General features: G+C 41.3%; 1 protein-coding gene across 7 annotated transcripts in view; it reads right to left on the bottom strand.

The window, feature by feature from the left end:
* TTC7A (tetratricopeptide repeat domain 7A) overlaps positions 1 to 13,658 on the bottom strand; it is a 172,116-nt gene that overhangs the window by 78,590 nt on the left and 79,868 nt on the right. For all 7 annotated transcript variants that reach the window (XM_039568241.1, XM_039568242.1, XM_039568243.1 and 4 more), the window contains one exon: positions 13,468 to 13,628. In XM_039568241.1, coding sequence (XP_039424175.1) covers positions 13,468 to 13,628 — 161 coding nt within the window. The remainder of the gene's footprint in view (positions 1 to 13,467; positions 13,629 to 13,658) is intronic.

Below are 13,658 nucleotides of genomic sequence, written 5' to 3'. Positions count from 1 at the left end.
TATAGTCTTCACTTAAATGCCACAAACTGTCCTTTCCCAGGTGGTGTGCAACTTCCTACAGATTTGCATCCTCTGCACCTGTCCCCCAGTGCAACCTGTCTCTGTTTCCCCCAGCCATCCCTTCTCCCAGAGCCACCACCCCCTGGCAGTGCTGCTGCCATGTCCCCGTGTGTTGTCCCCACTGCCCCGCTGGCGGCTGCTAACCCTGGCACCACATGGCTCGGCTCTGCCTGCCCCCTCCAGCCTTGACTCAGCAGGCTGCTTTTAGAAAATTTGCTGAAACTTATCTTCAGGACTTCTAACACACTGTCAAAACTTGTTTTAAATCAGCCAGTATTTCCAAAAGTGTTCAAGGTATAAAAAGCCCAACTACATAATCCCCATTTCTTTAGAAAAACAAGTTAAAAAAGCAGGAATATAATTAGAACATTTCCATTTGAAGGCAAAAGGAGCAACCTCCATAGGTTTTAGGAAAAAGGGGGGGGGGGGGGGAACCCACACCAAAAGCAAACAAATGAAAATTTCTAAATATGTTTGAAAATACAGTAGTAGCTATTAAAATAGCATTGCACACAAAACTGATAAATAAGCATATTTCAGGGGCTGGATCAGAAACTGATGTCCTGCTCATTGGAAATACTCCTTCACTAGCTAGAAACTTTGTTTTGTTACTATAGTTACTGTCACTACAAGTGGCCCTGACTAAGGCGTGAAGTATTTGTTATATAAAACCTCGACGCAACTGCAGCCCTAAACTTCAGAAAGTACCAGCTCTGTGCTCAGTCCCCTTTGCAAATCCTGTTCCAAGCCCGAACTCAAAATGCTTTTGTGCTGAACAGGGCACACTCTTGAGCAGCAGTTTAGCAGCACTACTTAAGTGCTGAAAACATAATCAACATTGTTCACGATACACACTACAACTGTGAGGGAATTTAAATGGACTGTGCACTGTGCAAGGGGAGCAGTGACTTCCTCCCTGGAGAATTAACGCTCTTAGCAGTGGCTGTGAGGTACAAGAGAAACCGGCAATCAACCTTAATAAAATCTGCTGACTGACCATTGAATTTGATGGGAAAAAATGCCTGGAGCCAGGAAGCGCACCATGTAGAAAACACATCCTGCAGCACTACAATTTTTCTTATTCCATTATATTTTTATAAGCTTAGTTTGATGAAGTTTAACATCCGTAAGAAAAAAAAAAAAATATGCTCTCTTTCTTGGCCTTTAATATATTCTGGTTTCACATAATTTTCTTCTTGTTCTTGTGGGGGATATTTTCAGCTAGACAAACTGCTATTATGGATAATCTTGGAAAAGCAGCTTATGAGATCCCCAGTGAAAACAGGGAGATGAGAGAACCTCACTTTTTAAGGTAGTCATCTGATGCTGATACTCCAGTACAATGTGCCAGTCTGCTTCAGGCCATCTGCACCATTCTCAGCTGTGCTTTTTTCCCCTACTTGGGTAGGGCAAAACAGCGTGGCTTTCCTTCCCTTCAGCTTGAAATCCAGGCACTAAGCGTTTTCTTAAAAGGCCAACAGCCCACACAGAAGCTGCTTGCCAGTGCCTATAAGCACTAAACAAGTGCCAAGGTCAGAAAATACATCCGCTTGTACACTTGCTTTCCTGCAGCAAGCACTGCTCAAGGTTAGGGTCAAGCCAATGATCAGGGATATTTCTACTACAGCACTATTTAGTTAACTTCTGAAATGGCAGATGTAGCCATTTATGCTACTTAGCTTAAGCTTTAAGCAATTTGAATGCTACAGGAGACTGGAAGAGAGTATCTTCTCTTTCCCTTCCGCCCTCAGTGCTGACACCCTGTACTATTCTTAGTGTGGTGTTAATTTCAGAGTTCACACATCAGAGGAAGCATTTCGAATTTATTCATTCATTTGTGAGAACCTCTACAGGGCTTTGTCCTTAATGACTGAGCAACACTTTTTTTTTTCAGCTCTGACATTAACTGCAACCAGTCTTACAGCTTATTACAGCCTCATAAGTGCTTAAGAGCAAATCTGCCCTACCCTGTAAGAAACACGATTTCCTTAAGGTACTGTTTGGATACAGAATTGCTTCATCGGTTCTTCCCTGTAATAACAGTGCTCGCAGTGACACCTAAAACCATGATTTCTGTCCCTTGTGTGTCTGGCAACTAATCCCAGACTAATGGCTTTGTCCATGTAGGCAAATAATGAGTACCTGCTGAAATACATCATTTGTGAGTACTGCTTCTATCAGTTTGTGGCACTGCAACTTTACACTGTACTGTGGCTTAGACTGTGTTAGAGAAGAAATAAATGATTGTTCAGCTACAATATTGTTGATGTCCAGAATTTCCAGGTTCAGGGTGCAAGTTGCTAAACCATATAAAACAAGACACTGGCTCTGCCATGTGCAGAGGCCAATTAGGCAATGAGATCAGAAGTAGATATTGCCATATCTAAAATACAGTTTTTGCATTAGAAGTTTGCTGGAGATACAGGTGGAGAGATGACGAAAGCCTAAATTAATAACTGATGAACATCAATGAAAAAAAACCTTGCAAGGATTAGGCATGTTTTGAGCCAGTGAGGCATGTGAAGAAGTTATTTTTTCTTTTAAGACTAGACTGACCTCTAGAACATCAAAAATCTGTACTAGAATTCCCTGTACACTTTTCAGTGTTGCTATCACAGCTAATGAGCTGAATAAAATCCCCCTGCAGCAGCTTATTTAGATACTGTCCTTCACAGTATCATCACAGGCCTAAATAATAAACTAACATTGCAGAAGTTTAACGCGTTTGTTCCTAAATCACCCCAAAAATTAAGTGAAAGGGTAAGCCTTAAGTCAAGCTTGCTTTGCTGTCATCCTTTCTCTGTGTATCAGACAAACCTTTTAAAACAATGGTTTGATCCAGATGCATATTGCTTTTTCTTTCTTTTTTCCCCTAATTGGAAGAAATGTAATGGGGCTTTGCTCGAAAGCAGTCTTATATATGTGGGAGAAAATCTGCCTGCCAAAACTAAGAAATACACCCTGTCTAGGGCAGTATGGAGAAGGGAAATAACACCAAAGACCACAGACTTTAAAATGCAGGTTTTCCTGCCCTGCAAAACCAGACGGTGCATGACACAAGCTTGGACATCATTATCCCACAGATCTCCCTTCCTCTTCCCCACAGGCATCTTGCACAGGACCACGCCCCTGCTACCAGTGAAGCAGTAGGCAATTGCTGGTTGCCACAGAAAAAGAAGCCACATAATTCCAGGGTTGCTAGTAGAGCAGGCTTCAATCCCTAATATATTTGAAAATAATCTGGTGTGAAGGCTCCAAAGAGCCCATATATATTGAATCTTTTTTTTCCTTAAGTGGACTTGAAAAACAAAAACCTTGTTTCAGTTGGCATTTCCAAACTGACAATGTGCAGCCTCTTGATTAAGATGGGACATAGTTTATACCCCTGGCAACAAAGGAGACTCCAGACATTTCCATCTGCTTTAACAGCAGAGCAATAAACAAGAAAATGTACCATCCAGTTTAGTTTCACAAGAATGTTTTTCATTGAAAGATAATTTAGGATATGAATCCTGACTTTTACATATAACTGTATATGAAGAAGCATTAATTCACACAAGCACTCTGGATGCAAAGAAAACCAAACAAACCACAAATCCTTCCAAACAATAAACTCCCAATATTACTGCGTACACAGCTTTGAACAAATTCTACTACGGAACAACACTACAGAGGGTGGCTCAAAGGCAGAGAACGACTCAATGCTCCTCCTCTCAGGAGCCATTCCTTCCAAAGACATAGGAAGAGCACAGATTAAAGCAATCCCACATAGATTAAAAATCCTCCAGGGGTGAGATCAGCACAGCTGGATGGCAGCAGCATGAACTACCCTCAACGAGCACTGGCCCGACGCCACCTACCAGCGGCTTCCTGAGGTGCACACTCGTGGCAGCTTTGTTTGAACGCAGTACATGGGACATCTAAGCCGTGGAGACTACTCTGTGCGGGCCAGGAAAACCCCTGGCGCTGCCGCTCTGAGTCCCTGCCTGCTACGCAGCGCTAGTTACCGCCAGCGCTCTGCCTGCTGTGGTGCTGCATCCCTGCCCCTTTTCCAGGCCGCCCTGCCATCGGAGAAATCTGGTTCTTACTGATACCTCTGCTGCAGCTTTTTTAAGCTATTGCAAGTTCTCATTCTTAACAGCTGCCTCACAGATTCAGCTCAAAGATTCAGGCTACTCAGTGCCCATCTGTCGTTTCTGCACCCTCGTCTGGCAGGGAGTGCCACCACTCCTCCTGGTGGGGCCACAGTCCCTGGCACCTGCACCTGGGGGTGGGAGACACTGCATGTCCTTCTCCTCAAGTGCCATTTTGCAATCACGCTGGCCTCTCAAAGCACTTCTGCTGCAGAGGTCTCTGCAGGGCTGGAGAAGACTTTAAAGATGATCCTCACAGCCGTACTGTATCCCTTTGTTTCATGCTGGCTTATGTCTTTCCTACTGTGCACTGTTGCACACTTAAACATTACTGAAATGCCAAGCAAAGAATTTTTCCTTCTCCTTCCCAACACAAAGTGCCTGCATTTTGGAGAATCATACAAAATGACTGACTGATGAAACTCATGGGGCAGGAGGCAGGGTTTCCTCCTCCATTCAGCAACACAGTTCCTTGCCAACTGGTCATCTCTTCTGTTCATTATGCAGACTGCAGGGACATGTATATTCCCAGCTGGCTTCAGACCCCCACTGCTCTACATACCCTACCAACACTGGAAAGACATTGACCTTGTCCTGAAAAAATATAAGAAAAACTACAGAATCATCTCAAGTCATCACAAGCACCCAGAAAGTAAAGGCAAATGGCCAGATTGCAGGAGAAGGAAAAAATAAAATAAAAAAAAAAATTATTAAAAAATGTCCAGGAGTCTATTCACTATGAATTTCAGTTCAACTGCTTACTGGTATGAACTTGATTTGAGGTGCTAGGTATCAACCTCCTGCCACTCCTCCAGCTGATAGAGACATACGGAATAGAGGTCACTGCATTCATTTCCAGCAGTTCACACGTACAGCCACAGTGCTCAGAAACACAATTCTATGTCATACTTGCATCATTCTGGATTGAATTTTCTGTTGGTGTATGTAGGAAAAAACTCTGCTAATGACTGTGGTGCTTGATTAGGCCGTTTAGCATTCCACCCTGATATTCCCTCTTCCTCCTAAAATACAGCCTTATGACAAATTTAATGCTGAACTAATACATAACAGAAAGCTTCAAGTCAAGGTAAAATTGAATAGAGAAAATGAAAATTATCCATATTATCTGTTTCATGCTGTAAAAATGTTAGCATAATATGAAATATGTCAGGATATTTTCCAAGACATGTTGGTAACACAGAACTTCTAGGTTACAATCTCTCTCCATGATAACATCTCCATTCATCATTATCTTTCCTTTACTAACAGAGACTAAAATATTAAGTAACATGAACAGTGACTAATATCAAACAGTATGAGTGTGCCTGCTAACATATTTGGTTCTGCAGAAATTAATGACAATGGCAACAGAAGCTGATTTACCATCTAAGGTGCAATTATTGCCAATTACTGCAAGTATTTCCAAGCCAGCAAAGAGCAAGGGCTTTCCCTGTTTTCAGGAGGTAAAAACCACATCTGTGGCTGAAAAATTACCATACTTGCTTTGTGTTCCCTGGTGAGTTCTTCAGAACATCTGAATAAATTCCCCTCCCTCTTCTTTTTGAAGAAAATACAAATCAAAACATTTTGTGCTCTTCTCATTAGATAAATAAATACTCCTAGGACCTTAGAGTAGAAGTCATTCAAGTCTGAAATTTCCAGCTGGAAAGAAAAAAGCCAACCCTTTCACTGAGCGATTGGAGCATTATACTCTACTCATCTCAAGACAACATAGCTTGACTGTACTGCAGACTTCTTGGAAAGTCACTTCCTGCACTGAAAAGCAATTTGCTAAGCTTAACATCCATGCCTCTCCATATTTCAGGATCTGTTTTCCAGCGAGTATTATCAACAGTAATTCTCAGTGAATCCTGATTTTTATTCTCAAAAATCAATTCCCAACCAAAAACATGACTCTTGATCATCCCTGCATTTTAGACTTTTTAAAGGTCTCAGAAATTTCAGAAAATATTCTCCTATACTTCCCTGGTAATCAGTTTCTGAGAGCCTCAGGAAACAATTTCAGATTATTGTATCTGTATGTTTGACAGCAGACTTTCCACAGCCTTCACCTTCACCAGATGTGAAGCAATGAAAAACAAAGACAAGCAGGGTATTTTGTTTTCTCCTTTATCCATATACGGAGAACGCCTTGAAGGACTTCAGGAAGGCTCCAAAACCTTGTTTTCCAGCAGAATCACTGTCTGAAGCTGCTAATAAAAGCTGGCACCCCATTCAGCCCCACTGAACACCTGGGTAGCCCCACAGCAGGAGGGGAAAGTTTAGAGCTGGGCTTCCCACACCAACACTACTTTTCTACCTTGGTTCTCTTTTAGATTTCCAGGCAGCAAGCATGCCTTAGGTTCTCCTTGGGATCTCCATTACTTTTGGAGGTCGCAAAACCACCTGGTGAAAGCACAGGGATCTCAATCACTAAGTCCCTTCTCACCCTGGATAACCCCTACATGCACATACTGTGGCTAAACTCCATTTCTAGAAGTTCCTACAGACAATGACTCTGCTGCCCAGATAATACACACATGCTATTTTTCAATATACTCTGGCATCCAGCGTAGACAGTCAGGGCTCCTAAAGGCTTCCTTTGAATATAAAGCAGAACATGCTGCAGCTGTTCAAAAGAAAAAGGCCCTTAGTAGGGAGCAAAGTGTGTGTTGGGGGTACTAACTCATTGGTGAGGCAGATATACAGAGCTCTGAAGCACAGAACCTGTGGCTGGTAACTCAAATGAGCCATGCTAGTCCTGCATTTTTGAATTTATTCTTAAATTTCTTAAGTCTGTGTATTTGCATAACATTACCTCTCCAATGCCAAAACAAACATCTAGAAGCACTGCTGCTCACTACAAAGGTCTTAAATGCATGGAGGCAGTAGCCATTTACTCAGACACTAGAGAAAAAAATTATTATGAAATAAAATTGACTTTTCATCCAGAGGAAAGATTTGAACTATTGCTGTTAAGGCTGGAAAAGTGCGTATCTGTTCCTTCTTTTCATACCAGACTGAGAAAATTAGTCTGCAGTAGGTTTCCTTTCTAAGCTCCATTTAACTCCTTTTATTCAGATACTGAACCCTGTGCTACGAGGGAATGGCATTCCCCCCAGTTACCTTTGAGTACACCCCTGTAATTTTAAGAGGGGTCCATACGTACACTAACACAAATCCATTCCTGGCACAAACAGACATTATCTAGGGGGGTATTTCTTCCCACTGCATTAAGCTAGTGGATAGAAGTCTACATGCTCACCTGCTGAATTTTTGTCCTAGATCACAGATGGTGATCCTTAGAGAAGCATGCATATGTCAATTTGAACCTGTCAAAAGAGGAATCCAATCTTGGATACTGTAACTCAAGAATTCATTTTGGTTCTTTATCATGGGGTGGGGAGGGCAGTGCCAGAAGCTTGGAAATAAATCCAAACCAGAAAAAAGCACCCTTGGATTACTAAACTTTTTTAAGCTTTAAGCATCTGTGTTACCTTTAGTAAAAGTCAGGAGACTACCTTAAAGCTTTTCCTTCATCTATTTGCCATACAAATACTCAACGTCATTACTAGCTCTACATAGTATAGTCCCGATTATTGCAATATATCGCCAAGGTTGTTTTAGGTTAGTTCTATAAAACCAGAAGCAAACATTTGTGGTTACTACAGCAAAAACCCCAGCTCAACCCTTCCATCTCCACATCTCACTTGCTTTAGTGAATCACAGAAGCCTAACACATTTTATATTCTTGTAGCACAGTACTGTTATATCACTCAAGCACATTCTTCCATTTTTTATTACTTTGTATTACTGTCTGGGGTGTCAATAAAGAAATAAAATCATTTTTGGGTCACTCTCACCAGCCAGGGTGTGAACGCACCATTACAAGAAGTCATCTTACAAAAGCTCCACCCTTAAGAGTTTTGAACATCCTATTTATAAAAGTTGTCTAGCATGATCAAATGCTACAGCCAAAATATTAATCCATCCTTGCTTTAGATCTTACACCCTTGAGGAACTCAAACAAAACAGCATTCTGATAATTCTAACAAGCTCTTCTCTCACCAAGATGTACTGACTTCCTTGCCTCCTGCCTAATGATGAGCTGGAATCGTGTAAATGGGCTGATCTGATTCTCTACAGCCAAGAGGCCACCACCACTTCCATGAGAAAAGTGGTAAAACCATTCCAGGGTGTGCACAGCTGTAATACCTGGGGCTGAGGTGGGAGGGGAAGGAGGCACAGCTACCTTCACTTAACAGTGGTAGTGCAGATCAGCCATAACACAAAGGTGGGCAAACCATCGACTGAGGGACAACTGACCCCATGCTCTCCATGAAGAGTACAGGCAAGAACACAGATCTATTTTACTGCTGTCAACAATACTGGAGGACTCTACCAGTGCCCATAAAGATACAGCTCAAAGAAGGCACGAGTTGTTTACTTTCAACACACAAGAAAGAGCTTGACAAGCAATGGAAAGAGAATTCAAATTGGAAATGCCAGTTTAATCCTGCATTTTGAGATCCTGATTTTACATCAGGGTTGGGGGTTTTTTTGAGGCAAATGGAAGCACCTGGTAAAAGACATTGCTTATATTCCACAGAATAGCTCTCCCCACAGTAAGTCTGTAACAGACTATGACAAATCTTGCCAGATGATTACTTCATATGTCCTTAATGAAATTAATATAGCAGTGATGAAGTCAAGGACATTTTCTGTCAGTAAGCCACTTCTAATCTTGAAGAGGACTTTATATTTTGAGGGTTGGCTGTAGCAAAAAAACCATTTCTTCTAGAACACCACCAAGACAACACACACAATTCCCCAAGCAAAATTTACTTCCTTTTTTATAAACACTCTCCAGGATACCCATTTAATATTTCTTGGCCTTCTGAGCTTTTTTTCGCTACATTTACAGTAATTACTTTTGTGATAGCTTTCTGTAGAACAAAAGCACCTGCATTTGACAGCTACATTGCTCCAAAACACCAACCCACCTGTTTCTTTTTGAGTCTTTATGTGTAGAACAGCAGTGCTTCCCAAAAGTTTTGTTATTTCTCTTTATAACTAGTTTACAGATTCTGGGAGCAACAGTTACTTATAGTCTAGAAAGAGAAGGAATATTAGGATTTGTTCATTTAAGAGACTTACAACTCCTGTGCAACATGCAGAATTGCTACAGAGACACAATCATTTAACAAAATATTCACCATCACATTGGGCAGCAATTAGATGATGCGACATGTTATGCCAGAGGATTGTATTGTTCTTCTAACTTAATGGGGAGCCATCCAGGAGACAGAAAACTACCTGGTGAACAACAGAATAGGTTTGGATAAGCAGTCTGGGAGCAACAGAGTATCCAAAAAATTTATATACTATTTCCAACTTTATACTTGGTATAGATTTTAATTTTTTTTCCAATGCTGGAAGCTAACCAATCAAGAGCTAAAAGATCACCAGAGACCAAAAACAGTGTTTGGAAGAGTGGCTGAATCAGGAAGGCAAAGACACACAAGCAAAACTGGAAGGAAGAAATATTACCAGCTGAAAATAAAGGAGCATGTTAGGCTCTGTGGTGGATTCTGCAGCCTGCTAGACCCACGGGACTTCTGCACGGAACATTGTGAGGTGTGGACACAGACTTTAAAAAAGTGAAATTCTTTCTAAATAAACAATGAATTATTTTAAGAAGATCACCTGAAGGGCAAAGGAGTGGTCACTAACATTATTTCTTCCCTGAGACAAGCCTGCAGAGGTAATCGCTGCCAGACTCAGCTAGAACGCTGACCAAAAGGCTGGCCTTTGAGCTGGAAAAAAAGCAGAGGAATCCATTGTCAGAAAGGCTTACGATTAGCATTACTGACCTGGACGGGACACACTTGATGCTGACAGGAATCTTCTTACCCAAATGTGCTGAAGCCAGTCCTTTCAAAATTATATACCAAAGCCAACTGTTGGTACTGCATTCATTCGCTTCTTTTAAAAGCATACCGTCATCGACAGGATGTAAAATCACTAAGTTTAATCCTGGGCAGTCTCACCCCACAGATGTCAGCAATTTTTCAGATGATACCTTCCATGTAAAGGTTGCTATTTCTATATTTTATAGTCATGGCATGACAGTGTATTTCTTCTGGCTCCCTGCAGCATGCAGTGTGTTCAGCATAGCTGGCTCTCATCCTTCCTTTATGAAGTCTTCCTCTGTCATTGCTTGACAGTACCTTCAAGTGTTCAAATTCAGTCAGTCATTCACTGATGGTAATGTAATGGATTTGTTACTATATGCCACCTTTCAAGAAGTCATCTTCCTAAGTTCATTTTGTGCCTTCTGGATATCCAGGTCCTCTTCAACAGCTCAGTCCAAACCACTGCATCTCTCGCTGTATTCAGTGCCTACGTTTCACATCCCTCCTCCCTGTGCACCACATCAACCTCAGAAATGTGCAGTAAATGTTTAAACACATGAACAAGGGGCACTTTCAGACATATTTGGGTCACTATTATGAGGATGTTGCCAAAGGATGTTGTGTGTTAGCTTAGCAATGCAGTGTATTTTTTCCAACTGCTTCAGCCACCAACCAACTACGTGAACTACCCTGAAAAATTTCTTTAAAATTTGTAACGAAAGATAATTTAATATAAAAACAAAAAAAGCAGGAACTAACTCATCTTAATTACATACAAAGACCAATGAAACAGTATGAGATGGCTGTAGGTTGGGTCAGCTAAGTCCTTAATTTTTTGTATCTTATGCTTTCTTTTATTTAGGGTATACATCTAGGTAATGCTTCTGGGATTTTTCTCTGCCATCTACAGAGCCCTAAGGTCCTTTAATACAGCTTTCATCATCTTTTCTTGATACATGCCATCAAACCGTGCTTCCAAAAAGAGACGTCATTAGGAAGGGAGCCCCCAGGCACCACATTACACAGTTGCTCGGTTCATATAAATGTGAAGTGGGGAAAAATAATCAACCACTTTTAAATACGGCTTTAAAATCAGGCAGTTGAACTTGCCTACACTATTTACATGAAACATCTTGTAGTCATTCCATACAGTAGTAAAATTTATTAGCATTTTTCTGTAAGGCAGTAGCAACTGGAGATACACAATAGCATCAGGTCTTTGTCCCTTCAAAGAGCTTTTACAAAGCAGTAAAGCCTTTCTAGCATAAACTGCACTAGAAAGCCTAGAATTTTTTCAAATTTGTACAAACCAAAGACGTACACTGTTACTCTTGCTTTTCCCCTCCTTATTGAATTCCAATTCCTTTTTCCAGAAACACTTTTTTAATTCTACTCTTTTAAGCTTTTCTTCTTTCTTGCCTTGCAACTCTGACATTCTTTCTCCATTCCCTCACTCATGAGTTATTTGCTGGCTGGTTTAGAGAAAGACCCACATGGAGACAGGGTAGTCACATGGCAGAGGCAAGAAGCCAGCCCCTACTCCTCCATCTATGTGTACCTGTGATTGAGTCTCAGTGTCAGCCGTGTCACACAGCCCTGTGCATGCAAGGAGCAAAGAGGGGCCCTTTCCAAGGAACACACTTCAGCAAGGCTGTGTCTAGGAGCAAGCACGAACCTGGGCCTTCACTATCAACACCAGTGGTTTCTATCAAAAACAACCTATTCTGCTACTCCTCAGCAAAAGTCTTTGTGCACACAGAGATTTGCACTCACAGAAACACAAGAGATAATATTCTTCTCAGCTTTGGGGAAATCAGATTACCAGACAGCACAAAGGAACCCACCCAGCAGTCCTCCAAGCTGCTTTGCATATAATGCTTTGTATGCTTTGTCCTCCCTGAAACATAAATAATCAGTAACTGCTGGGGGAAAGATCCAGGACATGATGGGTCATCACTTGGTCAATCAGACAAGGCAAACACTCTTCTTCTGACATAAACAACCTCTTCCTCTGTCACTGCTGTCTTGTGTATCTTTAGGTGTTTTTGTAGCTTTCAACAGACTTTCAAAATCAGATCTTCGACTGTACAATGTGACCTTTGACTGTATGAGGGTTTTTTACTATGTTTATTACATTAAAACCCTAAAATACAATTCAGCAGCCACTGGGCTATTTCCTGCTTCAGTCATACCTATGTTCACACTCTGAAGAGACATTGGCATCATTTTAATAGCGTTTCCATTACTAATTTCCTCTTCATTCTCAAAGATGTGCACTGACAGTCTTAGCTCCTCACATACACAAAGTAATTGACCTCAAAAACACAGGCAGAAAAGCTATTTTAAATGGCAACATGCAGCTTGCAATAAAAACATTATGTGTTGACATGGCACCATAATTCTAAAAGATCCTAAAGCATTCAAGCATTCTAAAGCATTTAGACAGCCTCGATCTTCCTCTGACCTTCCTTTGCTCTGTTTAGACAATATTCCACGCAGCTGCTGGACTAAACCTGTGGAGGCTGCTCCCTCTTGCTATTGAGAATGCAGGCTATCTACAGACAATGATGCACAGGTTTAGAACACCATTTAAGTACAGGCAATTCTGAATGGAAGTTGGTCTTCCAGCAATGCAACAGGATTTTCTGCAGTTTGGCTGAGAAACTCAGCTAGTATGAAATCACCAGAGACTATTACAGTAGCTTTAATTTTTGCACAGAACAGACAAATTCATTGTTTTGAAAGGTCATGACAGTAAATTGCATGGAATTCAATTTGCCTCCCTCAGATGGATGAAGGTCTGAGTCAAACATAGAACAGTAGAAGCCTTTGGCTCCAGGAAGTCTGTGCTGATTCAAACTTACTCCTAGGCAGGCAAACCACCCTTCCTCTCAGCTATACATTATCACAGCTTGTGATTTTCAGCTGATCTTTTTCCCCAGCTGTGATATTGCAGCCAACTGTGTCATAGATGAGCATCAAAACAATGGTCAATGCAAGAAAAATCTGTTTGTTTTCAACCACGAAGTTACCAAATATAAAATTGTGATACAGACATTGTCATGGTTGTCTCACGCTTCTTTCTCCACATCTAAAGTGAAATACAAAAAACTCCAGGGAGATGTATGGGAAACAACGCCATCAGCACAAAACAGAAAGACAAATACTGGAAAACCAAGCAAGAGTAAGGATTACAGAAAGACCATGAAGACAAAGTAAAAGAATACCTTCTCCAGGAGGAGGGTGACACACCTGTAACACACATGATTTAACAGGCTCCTTGTGTGTAACTGAGAGCAACAGAGCTAGTGAGCAGTTCACTGCTGACTGGGTATATGGCACCAGGTAACAACTTTTACCTAAAGCTTTCTGGGTATTCAACGACAGCCATGTTGATAACATCCAGTGCATGCTGATAGTGCTTCTGAGCTGAAAAGAGGAGGGCCAGTAGATGAAGTGAATTCATGTCATCTTTGCACAGTTGCAGGGCCTCTTGAAGATGGTCTATAGCATCTGAAATCTAGAAGGAGATGGGGTGGAAATAACAAGA

Source organism: Corvus cornix, chromosome 3 (assembly GCF_000738735.6).
Source record: "Corvus cornix cornix isolate S_Up_H32 chromosome 3, ASM73873v5, whole genome shotgun sequence".
In the NCBI taxonomy this organism is placed as follows: domain Eukaryota; kingdom Metazoa; phylum Chordata; class Aves; order Passeriformes; family Corvidae; genus Corvus; species Corvus cornix.
Note: the sequence above shows the minus strand (reverse complement) of the source record. Positions and strands in the feature narration are given on the sequence as shown.